We start from the raw sequence: 18,967 nt of genomic DNA on the forward strand, positions 1-18,967 counted from the left end.
CAATGAATATCATACTATTCCCATTGCTCTATTCAATAAAATCTTTCTTACTCATAAGAATAGAATCAGAATTACTCATTGTCCGTGCATCTTTGAGTCATACACGTGCTTATTCCACTCAGATACTAACAACATTAAAGATATTGGTAACTTCTTTTCCCTGCTAACACTGTTGTTGTTTAAAACACGCGACTAGGGTGTCTCATTTTGGGATATAAAAAAGTGCCTAAGTGGAATCAATTTTTACCAGTACTCGTGTTTAACAGGCCAAGATGACTTAGTAAAATGTCTGCTCCTGAAATACGCAACCATAAATGGATACTTTTCTGATAAAGTTTTAATTTAAAATATAATCCCAGATCGTCAGTGCTGTTGTCGTTCAAAAGCCATTTCAGAGAGCGACGCCATTCCCTTTGTTTTCGCCGGAGCTGGTGTTCCTGTGGATGCATTTCAAAAAAGAAATTTATTAATTTTCAAGCATACTAAATTAGCGTTCGTTCCTATCTGTTGCGGGAGAACTTGATTGCTTTGACTGAAAATCAGGGTCTAGCTACAATTAATACCTCCGGCGACAGTAGCAAAAATTTGTTTTAAGTGTGAACTGCAATTCACTCGGACATGGTTCCCATTGGATATAATAATCTGCCTTTTGCACGTTAAATCTATTGGGTCTCCAACAATTACCAAATATAGAAGTGAGACAACAAGTTTTTATTTTCTATATATAGTCCAAAGTAAGAAACACAAACCAACGAGTGACTTTTTATTTTATGTAAGTTTAATAAAGCTTTTCGTCCCCATCAAATTAAATCCCGCCTTTCAATAAATAGACGCACCAAGCAATCTTATGATATGAAATCTTCGTTGTTAACTGCTACAAAAGCTATAAATTTTGAAGGTTGAATAACTGCATATGTCGTATATGTGGCAAATTTAAAGTAAGATCGTTCCACGCTAGATAACGGGAAGTTTATAAGAAGGAATACTCGCAAAATAAAAAAAGCAACTTTTTTTTGACTTCAGCCTTGATGTTTCTTAACTTTAAAGAAGAAACGTTTTACAGCCCGACCCCTCTTTTATAAAGTTTAAATGTTTTTCAGCAAGAACCCTGGTTATTTATTAATTTACCTTCATTCTTTAAAAAACTTTATAATAGCAGCATCGCGTTTCTCATTGTCGTTTATATTGAATCGAGCGTTCACAGAAGAAAACAATTGTTTGATAGCTGTCGCTAAGACTATATTCTTTTCATGTTTTCGGGACCAGAATTTGGCAGAAAATATCATATACTCTGATATTTTCTGTGTGAAAAAATAGAAAACTTTAGAAAGTATTAAAATACCACATTTTCGGAATATTTAGCCAAAAAAGCATGGTATTTTCATTTACAGAAAAGTCCGAAAATCGAGCATTTCGTGCAGTGGTAATGCGAACGATTTAAACACACACGAATTATAACAATGATCATAATAACGTTATTAATCGATACCGAGTGTTAGCTTTGCGATACAGTTTACTCCTAGCACTGAAGATAATGGGTATAATCCCGGTCGGGTCATGCCGAGACTATAAAAGCTCAATCAATACTTAGTGCTTAACGTTCAGCATAGAATTGATATTTTAGGCATTTTTTCTATATGATATCATCTCTCTATTCTTGAAACGAGACTGGTACGCTCCGTTATAAAAAAATTTCTGCAATGAAACATATTGTTCTTGTGACGTCAATTGATAACATTTGTGCGTGATGTAATTTAATAGCTGAGTGACGTCAAATTAAGTTAGGAATACTTCACGTTGGAGAGGAGCACACTACTGTACTAACAGGGTGCAAAATGATGCGTTTGGATGAAAGCTCGCTTGAAACTGCTGAACCTTACCATATACCAGGGTACGTCAATGTTTAGACAACTACGGGCTTTGTTTAGGCAACATCAATGTGGAATAGAAAAATTTTCTAAACGAAAAAGAAAAGAAAAACTAAGTACAACTTGTTATAAAAGCATGGTTTTAAGAAAAAAAATTGTGCTTTTGCTTCATCTCAGGGAAACTGTAAGCCAGCTATTTTAAGTTAATTCCCTGATTCTAAATGTTTGTGTTTTTTAACATCATTGCCTGATTGTTAAAATTGAGCTTTCTTTGACTATTTTTAGATATTGCGGTTATTGCCCCCAATTTAAATACAAAATCAAAGAAACCTTTGGTAAAACCACGCACAAACTTTTGACAGCCCCCGGTATATCAAGATCTGAACGCCCTGTCCTTGCTCCCCTCGAACATGCAAGAGCAGAAACAAAGTGTAATATCGAAAAACAAAATCAGTTATCACTTTCAAGAGGGAAAAATCTTGGCGATCAGAAGTATGGAACTTTAATGGTACCTGGATATACAGGTTTGCTTTTTGGTCTTTACGCCAGCAGTTTGGGTGAATTTTTATGTTGTAGCGTTAGAAGGGTCTTGATAATAATACTGTAACCGTCATAACTTTAAGCCCTATTACACTTGAAAAGGGAGGGGAAAAAGTGCCCGCCACCTCTTTGATTACAACCCTCCACAAAATATGTTGAGACAACTCCAAAAACAAGTCAAAATAAGAGTTTTCCATCCCCTCCCCCTGCATCTATGTTGCCTTACTGGAGACTCGCTCAGCACGGGCAGCTACTACCCTCAACCTTGAAATGGGGGAGGGGGGGACAAAAATTTGCAAAAAAATCAGTTTGTCTCATAATTTTTGTGGGGGATTGTAGGCGTAACCTTTGTTAGGCATGTGATATGTGTTCAAATGTTTGGGACATGTGACGAAAAAAACATTTTTTTAAAAGTTTTGTGCTATTACCTGTTAAGTTAACACCTCCGTGTCAAAAATGCAATACTAACCGTATTGCATTTTTGACACAGAGGTAATTTTTTTATAACGCATCTTTTTTCGATATATTTAAGTCTAACTTAACATTGAACGACATGACTGATCCAGACTTGAATTATTTTAAAAATCTGAAAATTGAAACTACTAATTTTTCTCCGATTGAAGCAAAAACTCATCTTGCAAAATGTAAAAACAAATTTTCATTGCTTAACATTACCACAAGAAGTATAAGCAAAAACTTTAAAAATTTGAACACAATGTTATGCAACCTTTTAAGATCATTTGTGTAACAGAAACCTGGCTCAAGGAACACATGCTAACGAATTCAAATTTTAACATTCCGGGTTATAAGTCAATACATCAACCACGTTCAGGAAATAGGACTGGTGGTGGTACATGTCTCTATATACACAACTCTATTAATTATAAATTAAGAAGTAACTTGAGTATAAATACTGACGACTGTGAATCCTTAACCGTTGAACTAGAAATATAATTGCAACTGTTATGTATAGAAAACCTGCTGGAATCTTCAAAGAATTTAAACGACACTTTAAATCACACCTCACTAAACTAGATCACTTAAATAAGCACATTTACATTGCCGGAGATCTAAATTTAAACATTCTTGAATATACATCAAATAATGACGTAAAAACCTTTGTAGATACGCTCCTTCAACATAATCTTATTCCAACAATAACCTACGAGAGTGACTTTGACATCTGCTACCATAATTGATAACATAATCACAAATAATTTTCATAACAACGAATATCAAACTGGAGTGATTGAAGCTGATGTATCTGATCATTTCCCGACCTTCTTACTATCTGATGAGTCTCTCCCTGACAAGTTATCTGCCCCGACAATTTTTAAACGAGAGATCAATGAATGTTCCGTAGAAAAGTTTCGACAATCTCTTTTAGAAGCAAACTGGGAGCTGGTAAGTGAAACTGAAAATTTAAATGGCGCGTACGATGTTTTTTGAGCATGTTTGTTAATCTTTATGAGAAATCATTTCCTAAAAAAAGAGTAAGTATAAAGACAAGCACTTTAGAAAACCCATGGTTTACTAAAGGTCTCATTAAATCATCTAAAAAGAAGCAGCGACTATATGAAGCGTTTTTGAAAAAGAGAACTTACACCAATGAAAACAAATACAAGAACTATAAAAATATTTTTGAAAACTTAAAAAGCGAACAAAAAAGAATTTTTATGCAGATCAAATAGCGAAATCAATAGGAAATACTAAGAAAAAATGGAGCGTTATTAAAAAAATAATTGGAAAAACCAAAGACAACATAAATGTTGGACCAAAACTAGCTGCTAAAATTCCATCTTCCACAAAAACACACAGCTCTTACTTAGATACTTGCAATACTCAAATGAGTGAATCTGAACTTACCATAAAAGAAATGCGAAGTGCTTTTTCATTATTACAACCAAACAAAACTCCAGGGCTTGACGATATTAGTGTAAATATTGTAAAAAGATGTTATGATATTATTGAACCATCTCTATTCTATATCTTTAGTCTTTCCTTAAAGTATGGACAGTTCCCAGATCAATTAAAAAATGCTAGAGTGACACCAATATTTAAATCAGGAGAAAACTCCGATGTCACTAATTATAGACCTATTTCCGTATTGCCATCTTTCTCGAAAATTCTTGAAAGAATAATGTATAACCGTCCTACGACCATCTAGTACAAAATAATATTTTATATGACAAACAATTTGGTTTCCAAAAGCACCATTCGATGGACCATGCAGTCATAGAATTGGTAAGTGAACTATCGGAATCCTTTAATAAAAGGTTGTTTGCACTAGGGATATTCATTGATCTCTCAAAGGCTTTTGATACTGTAAATCATAATATTCTTTTATCCAAACTAAGATCTTACGGTGTGCAAAATAACAAATTGAAATGGCTTACAAATTACTTGACTAACCGAAAACAATGCATAGCATACGACGATAAATTGACGCTCTTTCAACTAATAAAGTGTTGTGTTCCACAAGGATCCATTCTTGGACCCTTACTGTTTTTAATCTACATAAACGACTTACACAATTCCTCTAAAATGTTGAGATTTATTCTATTTGCTGACGATACTAATCTTTTTAACTCCCATACTAACATATTCTACTCCCATACTATTCTATTCTATAACCGTTACAAAACTGATGATATTCCACTTAAACTACCAGCTCTTAAAATTAATAACGTAAAAATTAAGAGAGAAGAAACAATAAAATTTCTTGGCGTACTTTTAGGCGAATCATTAACATGGAATAAACATATACAAACCCTTGAAAATAAAATCTCTAAAAATTTGGGGATATTATGGTAAAACGATACTTAAATTTCCATTGCTTAAAAAACCTTTATTTTTCTTTTATACACAGCTACTTAACATTATTGTAATATATCCTGGGCAAGTAACAATGTAAATAAATTAGAAAAGTTGTATAATAAACAAAAACATGCTTGTTGCATAATTTTTGGTTTAGACAGATATGCACAAACACAACACCTATTTCTTCAAATTGGGCTTGAAACATTTATCAATTAAATGTGCATCAAGTTTTACTTTTCATGTACAAGATGAAACAAAACATAACACCAAAATTGTTTACTAACCAACTTAGTTCAATACAACATAAATTTGATACTACATTTTCAAAAAATAATTATCAAGTGCCAAAGATTTTATTAAAATCTTGCACGCTTTCAATTTAGATATGGGGGACCATACCTATGGAATAAACTTTTATCTGATGATATTAAAACAAACTCAACTCTTAATATTTTCAAGAAAAATGTAAAAACAAAATTATTAACGACTGATCTTAGACATTTGTAAATATTTTTAGATGCACACTCTCACATAGACCTCTGTAAATTCAACTACTCTTTTTATGGAATATATATAGTTAGAATATTGCTTTATTATATTAAGTATTATTTTAACTCTCTCTTTCTTTTTGCTTAACAGCGGGGCTTAGTGATAAGGCAATTTGTGCCTTATTTTTGCTCCGGTCATTTTTGTATATATTACAAGATATTTTAACCTGTAACATTTATATAACAGCGAAAAAAGATATACCTATAACCTATAATTTGGAAAACTGCCGATATTCTTCTAAGACTGTAAGATGCTTACCATCTGCCAAGGTGTTGCTAAGGTTATATACGGGTACTAGGGATGGAATACAGACCATAATTTACGAAAACATTGACCCCTTATTCATGCTGGCTATTTGGAGGCTCCTCGATGCTACTGGCGAGAGTATTTGGCATGAGACTTACCACAAGTATATAAGTATCAACTTAGTCAATCACATTGCTTATGTCAGCATTCTTGCTAATGACATCATCATCAAATTTGCGAAAATAAGAAAAAGTTATCTTAAATCGCAGATTCTAAAAATATTGGTATAATTGCTTGGTATTTAATCACACTAATGTGACAAACAGAAAATGAATGTAACAATATATACTAATAAATGAAAGTAAAAACAAAGCGAATAAAATTATTAAAAACTTTTTATTAACGAAGCTTTTTGTAAATAATGTACACCGTCAGGCAACATTATGTCCGAAAAGTTTGGCTAATAAAATGTTTTTATTACTTTTATTAAGTTTTACTTTCATTTATTAGCACAATGGCTGTTTTTTCACAAATATATACTAAGATATCCCCAAAACATTAAATGGACAATTTAAGCTAAATAAATGTTGTAAGAAAGTATCAAGGTGTAACTATAAACACATAAAAAGTTATGAAAAAATGTTGAACAAGAGGGGCTAAATCACCCAACTCCCTAGCACGAAAATGTTAAGCGAATCTTTTGGGAAATAATCACCAAACTCTGTAAAGGAAATCTCTTCTTTGTAGGTTATATTCCGAAGGGACAACATCACTTTGGCGATCGATATGCAGTTTTCAGCAGTAACGCTATTTCACAGATGGAAGAAGACCAGCAAAAATACAATCAACAGCAACAAAGACTAAGAAATATAATTCAAACGCAGCAAAGTAGAAAGCAACTGAAACCTGTGATGGAAAAAACAAGGATGTATTTCCCAAAAGGAATTCAACATTCTTTGTCGCCGTACACATTTCCAAATGACGACCCGCGAAAATACATGATGTCTGGCTATACCGGTTTCGTTCCTCGATCTAGAGGAATTATTGGTAGGAATTTAATATGCATACAACAATTTCTGACATAACTTCATTTTCGATCGTCACTGCTGAGAGTTGACAAGAAATTTTAAATGTTTTGTGTAGTACAAAGGGCAAGCATCTCTAAGCATTACTTTATCAAATCTATCTAGTTCACTTGTTCACTTATAACTAGGGAGGGATATAAAACTATTTCATATCCTCTTGAGCACGGTTACTACACTACACTACGTCATAATTAGCGCTAACTAGCGCTGTAACAATAGTGAGCATTCACACTAGCAGGCCGTAACACTAGCGCTACTTACGCATTTCCAAAATAAAAAGAAAATTAGCTCACTCTACAGTGTTTGCTGTTGGACAATAAGCAAAACAAAAACAAACATTGTTAAAATCTGTGTCAAAGATATTTTCAGAAGGCGAAGTTGGCACAATTTTTTTCATAACTTCAATAACAGAATCGAAATTTGGCGACAAATGATTTTTTTGCTCGTCGCCCTTAACAAAAGAACAAAGAAAAACAAAAGAAATTGCTAAATACTGCTATTTTAATGGTCAGCCATCATCTGCAAGCCATGTCATTTAGGGGGATAGATGTCATCCTCATTTAAAAATGTTACGTCATTCATGGCCAAAAAAGTATCCCCAATAATATCTGTCGCCATCCTAAATTTGATATTTAGCCCTGGAGCTAACTAGCTCTAACTAGTGCACAATTAAAAGAGAAAAACGTTCCCACTAGACAAAAAATAATTCTTGCGTTATTTAGCGCTAGTTAACGTTAATTAGCGCCTAGTGTGAACCGTGTTTTATATTATAATGAATAGGTCCCACTTAAAAAAAGAATTGGTATACGTGACTGGTCTATGACGTCAATTCATAAGATTGGGTGCATCATTATCTTGAAAAGAGTGTTTCCTATCTGCGTGCACATAAGCGTTGTTTTCATAAGAATTATTTTCTTGAAGTTGTAAATGCTTTTTAAAATGGTGTAATTAATAACGATAGCCAGGTTCTAGATAACCCCCCCCTCCTGGATAATTGCCTCTACCCCCTGGATTATTGCCCCGTACTACCCCCCCTCTGGATAATTGCCCCATGACAATTCCCACGTAGGATAACTCCACCTGAATAATTGCCCCTGCTAATTACCAATAAATACTTGCTTCCTAGATTTGTCTGCATTTTTAACCTGAGCCAATTTTCAAAGAAATTGAGATCACTGACTTGATATGTTTTATTGATCGTAACCTTGTTTGGTTCTAGTTTGGTCCAAGGTTATACCATTATAACAATATAGTTGTTTTTCATGAGTCGAGTGAAATTTATCAGCTTCACTGCTCATTTTATAAATACACTAGACGTTAGGCCGTGGAAAATTTACAGTTTTATCCGTCCTATATATCCTCAGCTTATCACCGGTCGCGCATATCCCAATCCTTATCACAAAGTATCGATCCAGCTACCATTTTGAAGAAAATACGGCTACTTTTATAGAGACTTCGTATTCACGTTCTTAAAAAATTGAAAAAGGTATAAAGTTTTGTTAAAAAAAGGTTTCTTTCGTGTTTCGGCTAAATGGAGTTTTTTAGGAGTTTATTTTCTGCAAAATATACGAAAACTTTTAAACTGGCTTTTTTGCAAAATTAAAACTTTAGCAGGATTTTCTTTGTTAAAATTGTTAACAAACACGTACAAACAAGAACAACTTATTATTATTATTATTATTATTATTATTATTATTATTATTATTATTATTATTATTATTATTATTATTATTATTATTATTATTATTATTATTATTATTATTATTATTATTATTATTATTATTATTTATTACATCATTTCTCAACTCAACATTTCGCACCGGATCCGTTTTTCGTGACTCGACCGAAACATCTGCCATAGCTACACAATTTCTTTTCAACGTCAAAATCATCAAGCAAACACTCACTTTCTTGCAACATCTCTGGACCACTAAACCATCTTTCAAAATCTCTGACTTCACAAACCCTCGTCGCAATATCTGCCGGATTAACCACACCAACGACATGTCTCCACTTGTCACAATCAACAACTTTTCTAATTTTTACAACTCGATTTTCTACCCAGGGCTTCCACCTTCTCGACTTTCCTTTTATCCAGCACAAGGCCACCTCCGAATCCGTCCAACACTTAATCTTATCAAACACAATCCTCTCACACATTCCAGCTTTAACTTGGCTAATAAGGTAGACCAGTAAAACACAACCTAATAATTCTAAGCGCGGTATTGCTATCTCTTTCATAGGCGCAACTTTAGTCTTTGCAGGTAAAAAATGTACCTTAATGCCTATCGCAGTTTTAATTTGTAAAGAAAGAACTGCGCAATATACTCTCAAATAACTGTCACAAAACCCATGCAACGTCACTCGTTCAACACCTTCATTCACCCTTACAAAACAAAAACGACCAATCCTTAACTCCTTTATTAACTTAATGTCTGTCAGAAACGCACTCCACACAACAAGAACATTGGATGAGGCCAACTCATCCCAAGCGCATTTATCCTCGCAAAGCATCTGAAATATAGTTTTAACGCGTGCAGTAACAGGCGAAATAAAACCTAACGGGTCGAAAAAAGACGCAGCTACTTTGAGAATGTTTCTCTTCGTAGGCTCTAAAGTTTCAGCTAAATTTAAAACATCAGAGAAGTTAATAATGAATTCATCTTGTTCTACATTCCACGCCATTCCAAGCACTTTCTTCTCACCCTTTTCACTCATCGCTTCTTCTTTCTGATCAAAATAAGCTTGCAACGACTTATTATTAGTTACCCATTTCCTTAGACAAAAACCTCCTGCAGACATAATGGCCATACACTTATCATAAAATAATTTACCTTGTTCAATATTACAACACCCAGAAGTCGTGTCGTCTACGTATAAATCTCTTAAAAACTGTTCGACAAATTCTCTTTCAAAATCTAAATACTTACCTAAGTAATGTCTGATAGTTCCGTTCAATATAAAAGGACTACTAGTTAGACCAAAAACTAGACGCAAAAACCCGTAAATAATAATTCTGTACTCAGACTCAGAACAGTTTTCGTACCACAAAAAACGTAAAAAATCCCTGTGATCCTTGTGAATCTCTATGTTCAAAAAAGTTTGTTTAATATCTGGTAGGATGGCAATTGGATTTAACCTGAACCTTAGCAAAATATCGAAAATCTTAGCTAGCATATTAGGTCCAGAATATAAACAGTCGTTTAAGGAAGGTCCTTCGTTGGAACAGGATGCATCAAACACAGCCCTGACTTTAGTCGTTTGCCTGTCTTCACGGACAACAGGTCTATGTGGCAAATAATGAACAGACCCGGAGCTAACATATAATTCCTCCTCGGGTACTCGTTCTATGATGCCATTGTTTTCGTACTCTTTATATATTGAATCGTATTCATTCAATAAATTATCTTTTTCAAGTCGGGTTTTCAGACGGTTTAATCGACCTACACAAGTTTTCTGATTATTAGGCAGAAACTCGTGATCGGGTCGAAAAGACAACTTAGTTTCATATCTACTTACATTAAACTTTATATCCTTCTCAAAGTGATGAATAACACACTCCTCCTTAGAGTTTATTTTTTCAAGGTGCCAAAACCTGTTTAAGTCATGCCTCAACGCACATTCTTTTTCTGGCACCTCTTCAAAAGAACACCGCATCACATGTGCTGAAGAAATATTCACGTCTTCAACACTTTGAGCACAAACACGACCACTTAGTACCCAACCTAGTATAGATTCCAGTGCAGTAGGCCCACCCTTATTTCTTATTGTTTTTCCAGTGAAAAATCTATGATAGTAATCTACTCCGATTAATACACCACCAGGAAAAACCGGAGAGTCAAGATCGCTATCGGCTAACTTCAATTTATTTGAATTATCGTATATTTTCGTAGCCTTAGAAATATTATGCAGACTTCAACAACGTCAAGCGACTTAACAACGCTATCCGTTTGTCCAAACGTTCGTAAAATTATACGTTCGGACCTTTATTTTCCTGAAGTTCAGCTTTTCACAAAGACTTTTCGTCACATATGAGCGTTGACTACCGCTATCGAATAACAAACGGGTCGTTAGCTCATGCGACGATTCATTATTTGAGACCTTAGCTCTAGCTGTTTGAAGCAAAATTTCCTGGGAAACGCCGATGTGATTAGCAACACTTTCATCACCCTTGTTTCCAGGCTTCTCGTTATCTTGGCGACAAATAGAGATATGATGTTTACCATTACACTTTCGGCAAACATACTTAGATGTGCAATCTCTCGCCAGGTGACCATTTTTTAAACAAAGAAAACACTTAGAATATCTTTTCAAAACATTAATTCTATCATTCGCTTCTTTGATCTGATGGCATTGAGAAGACCGGTGTTTCTTCAAACAATAGACACATTTGTGAATGAATGAGTCACGATGCTCAAAACCTTGCACGTGTAAATTTTTAGCAGACGAAGGAACTTCAGGCTTCCGATCGCGCTTCTCCGCAGAGGGAAGAACACAATTTTCCTTAGCCCTCAGTTCCTCATTAAAAAAATTTAAAAACTGATCTAAAGTCCAAATATCTTCACCAAACTTCCTATAAGTAATCAATAATTAGCCTCATTCATGTAACGCGGTCAGGCAGTGACTTCCCGCGTTGTCGGGAAAAAAATAATCAAAATGGTAGCTTTAAGTGTAAACAACTGTAACTAGTTGACTACCTCGCTTACTTGTAAATTAAAATGCAACTATTTATGCTTTAAAATTTGAAATTTTGTTATAAAAATGAACCAAGAAACCGTTTCTTCGTTGACTCGTGAGGAATGCATGGAAAAATTAAAAGAAATAGGCCAACATTGCTCTGGTACTACAGATGACATGAAAATAAAACTAAGAAAATTCTGCCTATATCCAAAACTTTATGAAAGGCTGAAAGCAAAGTGAAAAAGACAATACAAATTTAACTGTAGCTTAGACCCACTACATATCCCCCCTGTCACTGCCAAATGGAACAGCGATGAGCATAATTATCCAACGATAAATGAAGAAGTGTTCAAAACGTACTGTTTAAATAAATCTCAGGGAAGTAAGAAAAAGCAGTGCGGATGTTGCAAAGCAGGAAAATCGTTTCTGTTAAAACAATACTGTACGGTGGTATATTCTTGGTAATACAATTCGTTTGTCCTTCAGTATTAGATTCTGTTCTGAATTCAAGGTTAAGGAATCTTTTATTTTGTGGAAGTGTTTTAATAGCTTTTTTCGTCTGATTCTGGAGCTTCTTCCAGATGTCGCCATTTGTTTGTGCTAATGATTAATATCAATTGTTTTAATGCTGGGTCAGCTAGTGTGGCGGTTTTTATATCATTAATGTCTAAAGCGTTTGGTGTTGCGTACGACGTGAGAAAATTAACGTGTTTTTCGATGTATTTTGTATCTGTGCCAATAGACGTTGGATTTCGGCTTAGGTAGTCACATATGTTATCTGCAGAACTGACGTAATCTGTTTTAAAGTTGTACCTCTGTAGTCGCAACATCATTCGTTCAATTCGCGGGGGCGGTGTTGATTTGGGATTGTTCAGTATATTTACTAATGCTTTGTTGTCGCTAAAAAGTGTGAAGTGCTTTCCGTAGAGGTACAAATTGTTTTTTTCACATGCATAAGTCGCTGCTAAACATTCCCGTTCTATCTGGGAGTAATTCATTTCCGGTTGCGTAAGTGATCTTAAAGAATAAGATATCACATCTATGTCATTTTTCTTACAATTTTTTTGAAGTAGGATCGCTGAAATTCCCACTGGGCTTGCATCGCAGAACAAGAGTGTTTCTTTGTTTTCGTCAAAGTATGACAGACACGACTTTTCGGATAATGTTGTTGTCAAAGTTACAAACGCTTCTTGGCATTCTGTATTCCACTCAAATTTCACATCTTTTCGCGTTCAACGTCGGAGAGGATAAGTAATGGTACTGTAGTTCGGAATGAATCTTTTTAAATAATTAATCATCCCCAAAAAGCTTCCTAATGATTTGACGTCTGTAGGTCGGTTGACGTTTAAAAGACTCTCTTAATTTTTGTCGGACTTGGTCTCATCCCCTCTGCTAAAAACACATAGCCGAAATACTCAAGGTTATGTTGGTCAAACAAGCATTTGTGTAGGTTTAATGTTATTCCCTTATCCGATAGTGTCTTAAACACTTGTGTCAAGATTCTGTCATGTTCTTCTGTCGTTATTGCGTAAACTAGTATGTCATCGGCAATATTGTCTGCACCGTTTATGTCTGAAAGTATTGATTGGATCGTATGTTGTAGTTCCTCTGAAGCACTATTTGCACCAAATATTAATCGTTTGTACTGCATAATTTTGTCTTGTGTGCGGAACGCTGTTATATATCTGCAAGACTCGTCTAGTTCTAACTGGTTGAATGCTGCGTTAAGGTCTAGTTTAGTAAAGTGTTTGCTGTCCTTAAGTTTTACAAGTAGGTCGTCAACAGTAGGCGTGGGATAACGTGTTCTTACTATCGCTCTGTTTGCGCATCTCATGTCGAGACATATGTAAATACCGTTATTGCCCTTGGGTACGACAACAATTGAGTTGACCCACGGCGTCGGTTGTCCCTTAACTTCCTCTATAATATCTTGTTGCTGTAATTTTTCTATCTCTGCTTTCACTTTCTGTCTTAGTGCAAATGGGATACGTCGTTCCGCCTGTGTGACCGGTGTCACTTTCTCGTCGATATGTAGTTTGACCTTATAATCCGTAAATTTGCCGATCTTATAGCTAAAAATCTTCTCTTTGTAAACTTCAATCAACGCACGTAATCTAGTAGGTGGTTGAACTTTTTGGGCATGTTTTGTTTTGCTCTCCCTCGTGCTGTTTTTTTGTTTCAACGTTAATCTTATATGCTGCATTGTTTGTGTTTCTAGATTTATCTGGTTTCTTTTGAGGAATCACGTCATCCTTCGGCATAATTATTAATTTTAATTCGAGGGAAGTTTTGCCGTTTAAAAGATTTTTGTGGTCAGTGTTAATTACATAAAAATCTTTTGTTCTAAGGCGGTGCTTATTTTCGATAACGAGGTTAATTTTTCCGAGGACTTTTAATTTGGGTTCGTTCGAGCCGTATGTGATCACCTTGGTGGCTGTCTTTTGTAAGCGAAGTTTCCCGCCACAATTTTCGTTCACTTTGTGAAATGTTTTTGTGTTCAAAATATTCAAAGCAGAACCGGTATCTATTAAAAATCGTGTGGGTGTGACCCCTTCTACCTTCGCTTTTGTATAAAATCTTTCTATAGAATTTACTGACGCATAATCTTTGATCTCACTATTCTTTTGACTCATAGTGTATTTGAATTAGAACGGACACTAGCAATACAGTTATTGTTGTTGTTGTTAGCATTCCCCGCGGTAGATAACATAAATAGATGTAAACTGTTCACATTTTCAGCACCAGAGTCAGAGGAATCAGAAGTAGCCGTATTGTTGTTCACTAAGCGCCTTCCTCGAAATATCGGACCCCTAGCACTACTTTTGCAGCAACGGGCAAAATGACCGATCTTGTGGCATTTATTACATTCTTTCCCTTCGGCCGGACATGCCTGAGAATGTGGGTAGTCGTTCCCACATCTATAGCATGTTTTATAGTTATCTTTTCGGCTACTGCTATTCCCTCTGCTCGACAAGTTCTTACCTCTGAGTGTTTCCAGTTTCTTTGTAAGTCGGTTAATTTCTTCCTGTGGATTCATTGAACGCTCTACATCATCGGCTTGTTGATCTGCATCCTCCAAATGTTTTCCATAAATCAATAAGTCTGCTAAACTAATTGCTGTATTCTTAAATGCGTGTTTACGAATTTTGCTGTTATGAGTAGATAACACAATTTTTTGTTTAAGCTCTTTGTCCAAATTTGTTCCAAAGTCACATTTATTCGCCTGCTGTTTCAACCGTATGTAAAACAAAACTGATGAATGTTTTCGTCGGGTTGTTGTTTTAGTTTTCTAAATGCATACACTTCATAATCGATGTTTTTCTTAGGTGAAAAATATCCATCAAATATTGTAATGGCGTTTGCAAACGTTTCATCTGTACCTGGTAAAAGATTGTCGTATATGTCATACGCCTCTTCACCAATGTAATTAAGCAATAAGGCTAATTTCTGCTTGTCTTCTTCAACGTTCAGAGCGACGCACAAGTTTAAAAAACGTTTCTTATATTTTTCCCATCGAGTTGAGATTGTAGTAAAATCATCCGTATCAAACTTTGGAAAAGTTGGAAGGTTTAAAGTTGAAATAGCCATAGTTTGTAATACACACGAATTACACCAAGATTAAGTTCTTCTGATAATGAAGTAAATTTCTGCTGTTGTTTAGGATCTTTCGTTAAAAATATAATTTCTCGTCGCCAATGTTAAAAACTGAGGACACGTGTGTTCAACATAATCTATTCTCAAATATAATAATATTTACAGTTCTTCTTTCGTATTTGTTTTCGACATGCTCTCCATCGTATAGCGTATACTCCATTGTAGTGTGTATTCGCTATAACAATAATCATACGGACACAAAGATGTTATGAACTGCTTCATTTTTTTATGTGTCAAAAACATCGGGCTCTTAAATGTCAACATCAAGAGGATTTCTAAACCACCTGTGGGAATAGGTGACGGTTGGTATTGAGTGGAATGTACAAACCCATCTATTTTCCCGCTCCCCTCTTTTGAAAAGAAGAATACATGTCTTGATATTTCTCGGAACATGTCCTACAGTTTTTAGTTGTAGTGAAATCTTTCCAACCATTGCTTTGATAGCACAACAATATGGATCGATTTTCTTGGACGTATTATCTTCCTCGATTTCAAGGGAAACAAGGTCGCCTTTTTTAACATTACTCCGAATGACGTTTGTGTACACATGGTATCCGCGAGTTGCAACTGTTGCTTGAATCTATACGCAATTTTTCTCTAAAATTTCTTATCCTTGCAGGCAAGTCGTAAAGCAAATGTGTTCTATTGCAATAGTAAACAAATCACGCAAGAATAGCGCATCGTAACGGAACTACACTTCTAAATGTTTTTAAAGTTATCGTGATGGTCGGTGTTTGTTTAATTTTTTTAACACCGAACATTGTATTGTCTAAAAACGTGTTGTTTGTGGGGTTTTTTTGGTAAAAGACAATTGAAAATTTATTTCTTCAAGTGCATATTTTTGAAGTCTTGGAATGATGTATAAGGAAACGTTTCCTTCATGTTTGAAGAAGCGTGAAAATCAACTTCTGATAAAAGCAACGATGTTGAAGTTAAACCTGCCATTCAAGATGTTACAAATGTTGTATTAAAACTTGTTGCGAAAGAAATTGAAGCTTTTGTAGTCAACGGGAGAGTTACCAGAAAACCTGCAACTATAAGAAAGGAAGTTGGTTCATGTGCATTGGTTAATGGAACAGCTGCAGCAATTAAAAAGTTTTCTTTAAAGTATACCAAATATACCTTCAATCGGACAACTGCAAATTCCTGGAAGAACAAATGCAAACCTGGTGACCTTAAAACATTTAAAACAGCAGGTAGACCCAATTTTTTGGACGGAAAACATTGCAATTGGCACGAGGCAGCGGGAGGAGTAATCAACAGAAGACTTATTCTGCACATTGCGAAAGGTGTCGTCAAAGCAAACAATCTAAATGTTTTAAAGGAATACGGTGGAAATTTGAAGCTTACTAATCCTTAGGCAGGAGGAGTGCTTGAAAAATTAAATTGGAGCAAAAGAAAAGGGAAAACTGGCAAAATCATTGAAATTCCTTGCTGACGAGAAGTTTACCTTCCAAAAGTCGATCTGAACTGTCATCATGGAACACGATGTTCCTGAATCCTTAGTCTTAAATTTGGATCAAACACTACTTTCGTATGTCTTCCCTTCAGTTCAGTTTCAAAGGTGCCAAGGACGTTCCGATTAAGGGTGTTGACGATAAAGGGCAAATCACCGAAACATTTGCTGTTTTTCTTAAGGTTAAATTTCTGCCAACTCATTTACAAATAAACAACTAAGCGCTCTCTACCAAAATTTGAATTTCCCAAGTCGTTCTCAGTCAGCTTACAAAAAACCACTGGTCAAACACTGAGAAGTCGATCAAGTTTTTCAAACAAATTATCTTTCCTTACCTATCGAAGGCCAAAAAAGAAATGGGATATCTAAAGGAGCAGTATTCTCTAATAATCATGGATATATTTAAAGACAATAATACACTTAAGGAACTCTGTGCAGAAAACCATTGTGAAATAGTTATTGTTTCACACAATTTGAGCAATAAATTTCAGCCGTTGGGCATCAGCGTTAACAAAGCAGCAAAATCATTCATCCACAATCTGTACAATGAATCGTTTTCCAATTTATTGACAAAGCAACTTAATCAAAGCATGGCTCCAACTGACATTAAAATTTTCTCCAAGTTGTCGGATCTGAAACCGCTACATGCATAATGGATTGTCCAGCTATATGAACATTTATGCACACAGCCATAAAAAGATTCCACAGGGATTCGATGCTGTAGGAATTACTGAGGCTGTCAAAAACGCTCAATATATATATGAAAAAGTGGAAGATCCTTTTAGATGTAAAAAATGATATAGTTTTCAAAATTTTTGTTTTTTTCGCCTTATTCCATAATTTTCTTTGGGTGATATTTTTTTGTATCACACATGACCAAAATTTCCACCAGCTACGTTTAGACAAAATATTTCGTCAGACAAAATTTCGTCACTTTTGTCCGACATTTTTTTGTCCGATAAGGTATTTTGTATGAGTTGTCATTGTGATCAAAGTATGACAGTAGTATCATTTAGTAGGACCTACTTCCTACGCTTGGTCACGCTTTCCTGTTCACAATAACGGAAAAATAACTTTTCTTAAACGTCTAACTTTTAGGTATGGGATATCCTAATGTCACCAATCAAGCTTTGTGTGATTTTACAAATGTTTTTGCAGAAGCTAAGGTTGTCTCCAAGGCACCCATTGTATTGAAACGTCCCGAAAGTGTTTACATCGACACCAAACCGATTTATTATAAGGACTCTGGTATGGTGCCGCATTACACCGGACATGTTCCAGGTAGGATATTGTATAAAATAATGATATGCTACTATATATATGCTACTATAATTAAGCGAGTTTTTTTGCTGCCTACTCTAAGATGTGCTCATACGAGGAATTTTGACCCGCGTCCAACCGGCCTTAGCTCAGTCTCTCTATGTGTTTCAATTTGCTTTTAAAATGCGAGTATTGCTAGAACGGCCATTCAAGTCGCTAATGAACGCCTTTTCCATACTTCCAAGTTCTAATTCTAATTTTTACATTAATGATTAAATTATCTTTACACGTTATTCGTTTCTATTCCACTAGATTGTTGTCCAAGAAAATAATTTTCGGCGTAAAATAACTACATGCGCTATGGCACACAAGTATCCGCTTCTGCTTTCTCCTAGGTTGCTGTGACAAAATTAATAAAAAACTTTCATGTGAACCCAAAAGACTGCCGCATTTCGTTAAGAAAGTAAAAAATATTTTATTATAGGTGAGAAATTCCGGTATGGACGGACATTTGGTCACAGCACAACAAATGCAGTTCCGAAGAATGTTAGCTGTTCCCACTAAGATAATTTTCATTTGACTTGAAAATATTTTTCTTCTTAAAGCAATTTTTTTTTTCGGAGAAACAAAATCCTCAAGTTAATGACGTCTAACTAATGGAATAATGTCAAAAAAGAAATTTTGTCGGCAAACAAATGAGATACAAAAACATCCTCATTTCAAAAGTCACACACAGGCAAAAAACGGAAGTAGTCTATTATTATAATAGACTGGTTGGTGTACAAAAAAAATTCAAGCGTAAGAAGGGC

The 18,967-nt window shown here is 35.0% G+C and overlaps 1 protein-coding gene across 1 annotated transcript; it reads left to right on the plus strand.

Moving 5' to 3' along the window:
• Positions 1-1,534: 1,534 nt before the first annotated feature.
• Positions 1,535-18,762, plus strand: LOC130612920 (protein FAM166B-like). The gene is made up of 7 exons (XM_057434252.1): positions 1,535-1,538; positions 1,828-1,891; positions 2,046-2,052; positions 2,134-2,392; positions 6,771-7,070; positions 17,997-18,179; positions 18,643-18,762. The coding sequence occupies exons 1-7, from the start codon at positions 1,535-1,537 to the stop codon at positions 18,720-18,722; spliced, it is 897 nt and encodes a 298-aa protein (XP_057290235.1). The 3' UTR covers positions 18,723-18,762.
• Positions 18,763-18,967: the final 205 nt, after the last annotated feature.

Source organism: Hydractinia symbiolongicarpus, chromosome 10, assembly GCF_029227915.1.
Source record: "Hydractinia symbiolongicarpus strain clone_291-10 chromosome 10, HSymV2.1, whole genome shotgun sequence".
NCBI lineage: Eukaryota > Metazoa > Cnidaria > Hydrozoa > Anthoathecata > Hydractiniidae > Hydractinia > Hydractinia symbiolongicarpus.

Excerpts from the sequence above, each read along its gene's own strand:
- LOC130612920 (XM_057434252.1), top strand. Across the intron at positions 2,393-6,770 it reads AATGGTACCTGGATATACAG|GTTATATTCCGAAGGGACAA; the intron begins GTTTGCTTTTTG and ends TCTTCTTTGTAG. Across the intron at positions 7,071-17,996 it reads TCGATCTAGAGGAATTATTG|GTATGGGATATCCTAATGTC; the intron begins GTAGGAATTTAA and ends TCTAACTTTTAG.